At 36.0% G+C, this 11,244-nt stretch overlaps 1 protein-coding gene across 2 annotated transcripts in view; it reads left to right on the top strand.

Moving 5' to 3' along the window:
* PIK3C2G (phosphatidylinositol-4-phosphate 3-kinase catalytic subunit type 2 gamma) overlaps positions 1-11,244 on the top strand; it is a 326,049-nt gene that overhangs the window by 308,980 nt on the left and 5,825 nt on the right. For both annotated transcript variants that reach the window (XM_077756378.1, XM_077756377.1), the window contains one exon: positions 7,451-7,576. In XM_077756378.1, coding sequence (XP_077612504.1) covers positions 7,451-7,576 — 126 coding nt within the window. The remainder of the gene's footprint in view (positions 1-7,450; positions 7,577-11,244) is intronic.

Raw genomic sequence — 11,244 nt, 5'->3', positions numbered from 1 at the left:
TGGGAAAAAAAAAAAAAAAAAAAAAAAAAGATCCAATTATTTGTTACCTATAAGACACTCATTTCCCCTTATTTTTTCCTCGATAGCCTGACTGATTTTCTGCATAATAGTTCTATGAATTATTAAGAGAGGGGTGTTAAAATCTTTTAACAATAATTGTGCATCAATATAACGTTACATAAACATTTAAGATTATTGTGTCTTCTTGATTAATTGACCCCTTTATCATTATGAAATAAACTTCTTTATTCATGGTAGTATTTTTTGCTGTCAAATATACTTTCCAGATAGTTATATAAATTTTCCAGTTTTCTTTGGATTAAGGTTAGCACGGTATATCTTTTCCACCCTTTTACCTTTAACCTTTAATCTTTTTACATTTAAAGTTTCTTGTATATTTTCTATAGACTGATGATATACAGAGATGATAGATGATAGATAGATAGATAAGTAGATAGATAGATAGATAGATAGATAGATAGATAGATAGATAGTTGATAGATGACCATACCGTAGGTTGTAGCTAGCAATCTCTGGCTCATAGATATATTGAACTCAGAATCACAAATACCTTTTAAAAATTTTTTCCAAGTGTTATTCCTAAGCCAAGTGTTTTATATCCTGGATTTGCAGAATGACTTTTTCAGACCCAAAAGGAGAAGTTGGCTTTGAGTCTATTTGTTTCTGACTTTGTTATATATACTTCATCATTCCAGCCCTTCACAGCTCATTCCTGATCATATAATCAAACATATTGACAGCTGTCCATCATATATCAATATCTACTTAAATCATCACAAAACTGTTTAGTGGGACAAAATCAAAGCACATATTTGAAACATATGGTAGAAATCTCTTATACTTTCCCTTTTATTTCTAGTTTCTGGGGTTTTTTTGCAAAAAACCTTCCCATACTATCAAGTATAATGTCATAAATCTAATCTTCCAGTATTTCATCTGTTCTTCACAATTCCTTAATAATCATTAACAAATGTAGTCTGTCTCTTATTTGTTTTTTTTTTTATATATTTTTTAATGTTTTACTTATTTCTGAGAGAGAGACAGCATGAGCAGGGAAGGGCAGAGAGAGAGAGAGAGAGAGAGAGATACAGAATCCGAAACAGGCTTCAGGCCCTGAGCTAGCTGTCAGCACAGAGCCCGACGCGGGGCTCGAACCCACAAACGCGAGATCATGACCTGAGCTGAAGCTGGACACTTAACCAACTGAGCCACCCAAGAGCCCCAGTCTGTCTCTTATTTGTACAATTTTCTCAGCATTGGGGGATAGAAGTTAAGGGTTAGAGGATTTGAAATCATTTAAAGTGGTTCAGTGCAATTGTTAAAAAAAAAAAAGTTTAATTACCATTTAACTCGGAAACAATTCATCAGCATTTTCTATTGAATAGATTGTTAAAAACAAATGAGGTTTAAAGCCTTACTTCTTATATGTTATTAAGATTGAGAAATGGAAAAGCTTCCCAAACTTCACAAGACAATTCAGTAGCAAAGTCTGGAGCTCTAATTAAAACTTTGGATTTTTAAAAGCAATTTAATTCCTATGTATTGAGTCAGAAAAGTATTTCTATCTACTAGACTGTGACTTCTCTCTAGTTGTTAACTGCATCAAGTTGAGGATGAAAAATTTTTAATACATATGTAATAAGATGATCATGCCCATGAGTTTGTCATTTCTTTGAAAGTAGAAACTGTTTCAATCACTTTTCTGTGAACTCTCATAGACTATCCAAAGTGTTAGACACATGGTAGTTTGACTTTTGAATCGATTGTTTAAAAAAATTACTGAAAATCACTGATTAGTGATAAGAATTCTATTAAAGGCTTAATTGGTGTGAAATGAAGCAGAAGACTATCCTAATTTAATTCACAAGGACCTGAAATTATCCCACTCTATATTAACAAACACACACACAGAAAGATTGGAAAGATCATTTCACTATTTCCTTAACTGAAGTACAGAGCAAACCATATATCACAAGCACTTTTCTTGTACTTTTGTACTTTCATTGAACATTGTTATTCAATAACAATGAATTGTTTATAAAAAGACCCTCTTCGTGGTAGCTAGCCTAGGTTTCAGAACTGCAATCTGGCAGGCACATTTATTATGTTATTCTGTTTCTGGCATAGACCTCAGGCTTTGATAGTCGTATCATATTTTAATCATCAGCAGTTGATTTCTACCAAAGCTTATATTATCATATGATGGGAAACATTTAAGTTAAAAAAATTTTGATGCAAAATTCTCATAAATTATTCATCTAAAAAATACGAACCTATTAAATACAATTAAGCTTTGAATTAATCTACAGAAGTTATTTTTACACCATCTATCTTCATCACATTTCTGATAAAACTTGATGTAGAAGAGCTCTTAATTTGAATCTGGTAGTTTCCTTTGCATTCTCTGTAGAGACTCAATATAGGTTAGTGGTTAAGAGTATAGGTTTTAATAAAACCTTTTCAACAAAACAAAGACAATCATACTGACTCAAAGGTTTTTTAAGAGTGTTTTAAATAAAGCAATTACTTATTATGTGATAGCTATTATTATTATTATTACTACTATATATGAAAAATAAGTATCTTGCTCATATACTTATATGAATTTACTAAAGGGTTGCTGTCATGTCCTGCAATGTTAAATGGTATTACACTTTATCAATGGTTTATATTGTGCTTTATTTTTATACCAACATGCTACTGCTTACGTTTTTTTCCTTTACTTTTGATAACCATTTTTCAATATAGTTTTATTCATTGGCCATAGAAACAACACAACTACCACTGAAAGCCATTTATGTATGTATGTATGTATGTGTGTATAGAGAAAACACAAGCAGGGAAGGTACAGAAGAAGAGACAGAATCTTAAGCAGGCTCCACACTCAGCACTGAGCCTGACCCAGGGATCAACATGGGGCTGGACCTCACCATCCTAAGATCATGACCCTGAGATCATGACCTGAGCCCAAATCAAGAGTCAGATGCTTAACTGAATGGCCACTTAAGTGCCCTGCATTGAAAGCCATTTTATTTTTAAGTTTATTCATTTTGAAAGAGAGAGAGTAAGGTAAAGGCAGAGAGAGAAGGAGAGACAGAATCCCAAGCTGGCCCTGTGCTGCCAGTGCAGAGCCAGACACGGGGCTCAAACTCACAGACTGTGAGATCCTGACCTAGCCGAAATCAAGAGTTGGATGCTTAACTGACTGAACCACACAGGTGTCCCTGAAAGCCATTTAAAATGCTATGTGCAGGGGTGCCTGGGTGGCTCAGTCGGTTCTGCATCCGACTTCAGCTCAGGTCATATCTTGCAGCTCACAAGTTCCAGCCCTGCCTCAGGCTCTGTGCTGACAGCTCAGAGCCTGGAGCCTGCTTATGATTCTGTGTCTCCCTCTCTCTCTGCCCCTCCTCTGCTTACACTCTATCTCTCTCTCTCTCTCTCTCTCTCTCAAAAATAAATAAACATTAAAAAAAAACCTTTAAAAATATATAGCTCATCCATTCAGTCATTTGATAAGTATTAATTTAGTATTCACTATATGCCAAGCACTGTGTTAGGGACAGGATTTCTTTCTATGAAAGAAACGCATAACTATGAAAGGGAAGAAAAGAATAATATAAAGGGAAGCCAAATCTCAAGGGACGATTTTACATTTTTCATTGGAGATTCAGAGACATATTAAAAGATTAGGACGAAGGAATTGAGCGTAGGATTAGGGTCGTAGAGAAGTAGAGTGGCCAGTGGAGCAAAGCCCAATGTGGGAGAAGTGAGAAACAGCAACACATGGGTTTTCCTTTTAAGCAATTCCTAATCTCATAAGGTAGATAACATATATAAAACTTTTAAAAATATTTTAACAAAATCTAGGATCTATAGAGTTCACAGTTAGGATGAATAACAAAAATGAATTTTAGATGACTTCACATCATCTTCTAGCACAATAAAAATACTAGCCAGAATTCCAGAAGAAAGTGGTAACACTGCCTGATTTCAATCCACTGGGAATAAGAAAATCCTCCAGGTGATACAAGGAGACTTCTCATGGCTTAGACTGAGCATCAGACTAAGAACTCAGCCTTATGACTCCTCAGGTCAAAGTGTTAAGTCTTTGTGAAGGTCTAAAATGCAACCAGGGTAAAAATCCTAGGTTAAGACATTTAGACAAGTACAGGTTATTTAATCACTTTTAAAGTTAAATTTAATTCACATAAACGTCAGGGAAAGGGTGAAATGAGAAGTACTGATAAGAAGACAACTAGAGTTTTTTAAATAAATTAGCTGTGATCTTTAAAGATCAAGATATGGTGCAAGTAAGAAAGAAAAATAATAATAACATTGATAAGACAGCTGCTTTGGAACACAAAACAAAACAAAAAAGAAATGAATCTCTGAAAGACCTGAGAAATCAATGTCTGCACTGAAAGCTGTTAAGGATAGACTAAGCCCACTGCTGTTCAGATCTAACGTCCCTTTGATTTTAAATTGAAACCTGTGCCGTTCTAGTATCCTAAAACTTTTAGGATATTCAAGGAACTTGTCAAGAACATTAACTTGGAGACAGAAACCCAAACCTTTAGTTGCTAAATGCTTGGTGAAATTTAGTATGCAAAATATTTTTCACTGTGATTGGGAGTTTATTCTTCAGGCAGTGGGGGAAATTCTTGAATGTCCAGAAAAGGAAAGTGATATGATCAAAGCACCTTTACAGGAAGGTTAAATATAGCATTGATATATGGAATGAATGAAGGGAAGAAGTGGAAAGACTGGGCCATAAAATGTCATTAAAATCTAGTGACAATAAGTTAGGAAATAAAGATCTGCAGTGATGGATGTACTTGGGCAAACAGAGGATATTGATCTCAGGACATACTTGGATTTGAAAATCGGTGACAAAGGAGACAAGAGTGAAAAGAAATGGTATGATTTTAATATAGCTTTAACAACTTGGAATGTTTTGTTTGGGGGGGGTAAGGTTAGATAATAGATTTTGGTTATATTTTATATAAGTGTGTCAAGAAGATATCCAGATGGAAATAATCACAGCTCACTAGGCTGGGATTCTAAGGATGAACTAGAGATTCTTGATTTGGGACTCATCTAAATGGTTTTTACTTAGAGGGTCCCCCAATGATACGTAGCAATGTCTGAAGACATTTTTGGTTGTCACAACTGGGGGATGTTGCTGTTAGAATCTGGTGGGTAGAGGTCAGTGATGCTGTTAAAATATCTGCAATGCACAGAACAGCCTCCCTCCTACAACAAAGGATTATGTGGCCCAAATGTCAATAGTGCCAAGGTTAAGAACTCTGCTCATAGTATATTGGGGATATCCTGTCCAGTCAGTGCATATAGCATATTTATGCTATAAATTTATGCTATAAATTTAATTTATAGAAAATAAAAATAGAACCAAAGATGTATCAGATCTTAGGCTACTTCAGTCATTGTCCTCACATTACATGGTTTATCTTTTAAATGCTATAAGACATATATCACCTTTATCCTCCTTCACCAGGTTAGGACACAGATCCACTGCAAAGTTAGGATGCCTGCCAAAAGCCAGAAGGCTGGCAAATTTAGAGGCACAGATTGCAGTCAAAAAGTCCATTTTCAGAACAATGATTCTAACCACTAAGCTGGAGTATACAGTGATTATAGGTACGAATCCTCAACACCATGGCCAATGAGAGAGAATTACAGAGCAACACATTACTCTCCCTTCATCCTTCTTACCAAACCGAACCACACCAAATCAAAGTAAAACACTCCCTCAAATATTAATAGCAAGGCCTTTCTGCATCACTGAAGATTCCATTAGCCCATCGAAACATTTCAGAGATTTTTGTCCTGGAGGAGGTTTTCAGTGGAGGAAGGAAACCTTGAGCTCTATCTAAAGCAGCAATTTTGACAATAAGCATTCTGGCATATGGCGTATCCAGATGTATTATATCTAACTTGTGACTAATAATAAAGAAAAAAATTTTCCGAATATAATTTTCACCCTGTACATTAGAACTGAGTAAAAGTTAGTACTATAATAATATATATCATATTTTCTTACTTTCCACTATGCTTTTTTGAGTGCCAAAGAAAGATATACAATTAAAGCTAATGACATTGGGGCATCAGATATTTACATATAAATATCGTTGTGATTCAAAACACCAAAATGTATTTGTTGAAAATTGTCAATTTACTATTTAGAATATAGTCAACTAAATAAGCATTTAATTTCTCTGATTTGACTTTTAAATCATCCCCTTTAAATATAAATTAAACAAATATTTATCAAACTAGGTATTCGGAGTTTTAGTATGATTTATTCTCCATTTGGTCAAGATGACAAAGGTGAAACACATTTCTCAGAAGTGTAGTGGTTTCCAAATTTTTGAAACAACGGACTTATTCCTCAAATGACTATTAAGGAATCAAAATATCCATAATAAGGAAAGGTGGCAGAGAAGGAGGAGAGAAGTTCTGCAGCTACAATGGGGAAGCCGGGAAGGGAGAAAGTTAGGAAGCCATTTAGGACAAACTGGGAACAGGGGTCCAAAGATCTAGCCATTTGACAACATTAATCTACCCATCAGGCAGTACTTTAGGCAACTCTGGAGGCTCCATAGAACACAGTTTGAGGGGTGCCTGAGGGGCTCAGTCAGTTGAGTGGGCAACTCTTTTGATTTTGGCTTAGGTCATGATCTCACAGTTGGTGAGTTCAAGCCTGGCACTGGGCTCTGTGCTGAGGGTGCAGATTCTGTCTTCCTCTCTCTCTGTCTCTCCCCAGCTCATTCTCTATCTCTCTCTCAAAACAAAAAAAAAAAGTACTAATAATAAAAAAATAAAGAATACAGTTTGAAAGAGGTTATCCAAATACTTTAGGGTAATTTAGATAATAAAATTACCATAACTATCTTAAAATTTTGTAAGTATATTCAAGTTGCAGGTCTAACTGATATATTAATTGAATTCTGCTTTAAAGTGTGATATTACCTAATATGCATATACGTGTCACTAAATGCTACATTTTCCTTCATGTGTTAAACTTGCATTTTTAAATTTTCAAGTGGTGGACAGCATCCTAAGCATTCTTAGCTCTGTCTGTGGCTTATATTTATCTCTGGACCACTTCTGTCAAAACTGCAAATTTATTTTTTACCATAAAAAGCTAAAGTAAATTATATTTAATAAGCTTTTAAATACAGCTCTCTGACACAACACTTAATTTAAGATGGATGATTTTACTCTTTTACACTGTGCTTTGGGAATATTTTTGAGCAATGATATATTTCTTTTGATTGTTCTCTTATTTTCTTGTAAACAGTACTGTAATAAATTTTGATCCTGCCTTTGGTCTCGATATTTAGTAGCTTTGTATTTGTTCTCTTTGATAGCAACACGCATTAATATTTATAACCATTTTCCTTTGCAGCATCTCCCAGATGGCTCTGCGCCCAGTGCACATGTTGAATTTTATCTTTTACCATATCCCAGTGAAGTTCGTAGGAGGAAAACAAAACCTGTTCCAAAATGTACCGACCCCACTTATAATGAAATTGTAAGTATGATTCATCTCTTGTCCGGTCGCTTTGTATTTTCCTTACCATTTTCCAGCTTAACAACCAAATATGGAAGATGTGCAGCAATTGGCAGCATTTTTCCCTAAAGGGAAGACAGTTCGCAAAACAGCCACTGTGTGCTGATCCCTGCTCTCGATGCTATGGGAACTGGAAAATACAGATTCTGCTTTCAAAGCATTTATGAACCAATTTTCAAATTGTGGCGAGCCTCCAGCATGAGCCCAGAGTAGCATTTGTTTTGCCTAACATTATCCCTGACTTCATCGTATTTTCTCTAGCCTTATTTTCCCTCACCTGGTTTTCTTTCTCTAATAACTTTATTATAGTCTATCCTGTGTATATCAATACACTTCATAAAATCACCTTTGAAAAACTGGAAAACAATAAACAAGTACCAACCACCAAGTAAATTAATTTATATTATACAGAGCTCTCTAATCCATGTGTGTTGCACAATTTGGATATCCAAACCCTACTTCTTTCTGAGGCAAACCCTACACTTATTCTCTTGATTCCACCCCTTTTCCTCTCCTCTGTACTTGCTCAGGTGTTAATTTGTTTGCCCTTCTTAAGGCTACGTCATCCACTGGTTAGGCCAGAAATCTTAAAAAAACAAAACAAACTCCTGACCTCAGCCTTTCTAAAGCACCCACATTTTCTTTCCCTCCGTATCACCTCCAAACTTTCGCAAAAGTAACTCACATTTCCTGCTCTCACTTCATCACTTCCTTTTCATTCTTTAATCCTTTGCAGTGTGGATTTTGAACTTAATGGAAGCTGCTTTATTAAGAGTGACATCAGTAGACCTCTAACCACTCAATCTAATGAACCCTGGGGCTCTACTCTCCTGAGCAGTTATACAGCCACACTGCCAACTGTGCCCTCTTTTTGACACCTCCCTTTTGCTTGAGTCTTACCTCTTCTGAACTCCCTTCCATCTTCTCTAACCACTCATTTAATGTCATTCATTGCCATTCTTCCTCTGAAAAACATTCTTGTTTGCTGGAGTTCCATGATCTACCCTCATTTCCTCTTGATATATACGATCTCAAAATCATCTTATATACCTAAAAATTTTCATTTAACACCTCTGTGTAAGTTGCATCTGAATTTATTCCTCAAGCCCTAGCTTGTCTTAAGCTTTTGTCCTATACTTCTGCCTGATTCCTGAAGAGCTCCATTTGAATGTCTCCTAGGCACTTTAAAAAAACTTTTTTTAATGTTTATTTGAGAGAGAGAGAAAGCGTGGGGGGGGGGGGGTGGGCAGAGAGAGAGGAAGACAGAATCTGAACCAAGCTCCAGGCTCTGAGCAGTAAACACAGAGCCAGATGCGGGGCTCAAACTCACAAATTGTGAGATCATGACCTGAGCCGAAGTCGGACACTTAACTGACTGAGCCACCCAGGCGCCCCTCCTAGGCACTTTTAGCCAGAGTTCCTTCCTGTGTTTCCCATTTTAAAAGATACCTTCTAATGCCACGGCCCTTTCTCTCACTCACTTTTTCAACTAATCTCCAAGTTTTGTCAGTTTAACAGTGTTTTATAGGTACAGCCACCTGCCTCTTAAATCCATCATCTTCTGTCTGCCCCATTGCTGCTTTTTTGTTGAGGTCCCTGTGACTTTGGCTATTATAGAATAGCCTCCTATCTGCCCCTTGTGCTTTTTAATTAAATCATTCACATTTCTACCTAAGGTGTCTTTCAAAAACCAGTCATATTTATTTTTCTACTATTTAAATTTCTTTCACAAGTTCCTCACTACCTCACGGATAATGTATGCAATCCTAAATGTGGCATGATAGCCCTTAAAACTCACTCAGTAACTTTCCTGAGTTGTCCCTTGGAACAATTATCATCCTCACATACCTTTTAGAAAATTGTTTGGACACCTGGGTGGCTCATTTGGTTGGCCGTCCAACTCTTGGCTTCAGCTCAGGTCATGATTTCGCAGTTTGTGGGTTTGAGCCCCACATCGGGCTCCACACTGACAGTACAGAGCCTGTTTGAGATTCTCTCTCTCTCTCTCTCTCTGTCTCTCTCTCTCTCTGCCCCTCCCCTGTGCACTCTCTCTCTCTCAATAAATAAACTTAAAACAATTGTTTTGAGATAATTGTAAATTCACATACAGCTGGAAGAAACAATACAGAGAGAATTCAAATCACCTTTAGCTACTTTCTCCCAATGGTGACATTTTGCATGACTAGAGTACAATATCACAACCAGGAAACGGACATTGGTTATAGTTCACTGACCTTATTGAGATTTTGCCAGTTGTACGTGTTCTTATGCATTTTGTATTGAGTTCTATGCATTTTTATTTTAATTCCAATTAGTTCTATGCATTTTTATCGCATGTATAGATTTGTGTCACTATCACCACCATCAAGGTCCAGAAGAGTTTCATCACAAGGACCCCTGGCGCTACCCTATTAAGGTCACAGACATGTCCCTCACTCTAATGCCCACCCCCCCCATCACTGTCTACTACTAATCTGCTCTCCATCTTTATAATTTTTTATTTCAAATGTTCTATAAATGGAATCTTGCAGTTTGTAACACTTTAAGACTAGCATTTTTCACTCACCATAATGCCCTAGCAATCCATCCAGGTAGCTGCATATATCAATAGTTTTATCTTTTCACTGCTCAGTAGTAGTCATGGTATGAAAATATGACTTTTTCATTAACTGTTCACCCATAAAAGACATCTGGGTTATTTCTGGCTTGGGCTATTGTCAACAAAGCCGTTGTGAACATTGACTAACAGGTTTTTGTGCAAACGTAAGTTGTAATTGCTCTAAGATAAAAGCTCAAGATATAATTACTGGAGTATATGGTAATAGCAGATTTAGTTTTACCAAAAAAAAAAAAAAAACTTGCCATACTTTTTCTGTACCATTTTATACTCCCACAAATAATGTATCCAGTTTTCTCTGCATCTATGCCAGCATTTGTTAGTATCACTAATTTTTTTAATTTTAGTTCTTTTATAGGTATAGAGTGTGCCTCATTGTGGTTTTAATTTGCATTTGCCTATCACTAATGATTCTGAACTTCTTGTCATGTGCTTATTTACCATCCCCTTAGGTGGTGGTTCTGCATGTCATTGCTCATTTGCTGAGGTTTGCATTTTTGCTGCTAAGTTTTGAGAGTTCTTTATATGTTATGGATAGTAGTCCTTTGTCAGATAAGTGGCTTGCAAATATTTCCTACCTGTCTTCCATGACTATTTTCCATCCTCTTCTCAGGGTCTTTCAAATTAAAAGATTTTAATTTAGATTTTGTACAAGTTATCATTTCTTCCTATTTTGGCTGCGTATGTGGTAGCAAGTCTAAGAATTCTTCCCCTAGCACTAAGTCCTAAATATTTTCTCTTGTAGTTTTCCTAAATGTTTTCTAGTTTTACATTTTATATTTAAGCCCATTATTGTGAGTTAATTTTTGAATAAAGTATGAGGTTTAGGTTGGAGTTCATTTTCTTTTTTTTTCTTTTTATTTTAACTTATGAATGCCAATTACTCAAGTATCATTTCTTGAAAAAGCAGTTCATCAAATGTCATTTGTAACTTTGTCAAAAATACATCAGGGGGCTCCTGGATGGGTCAGTTGGTTAAGCATCTGACTTCAGCTCAGGTCATGATCTCACA

The sequence above is a fragment of the Crocuta crocuta genome, unplaced genomic scaffold (assembly GCF_008692635.1).
Source record: "Crocuta crocuta isolate KB4526 unplaced genomic scaffold, BGI_CrCroc_1.0 scaffold262, whole genome shotgun sequence".
In the NCBI taxonomy this organism is placed as follows: Eukaryota; Metazoa; Chordata; class Mammalia; order Carnivora; family Hyaenidae; genus Crocuta; species Crocuta crocuta.
The sequence above is the reverse complement of the archived record's forward strand: the minus strand, read 5'-3'. Positions and strand labels throughout refer to the sequence as shown.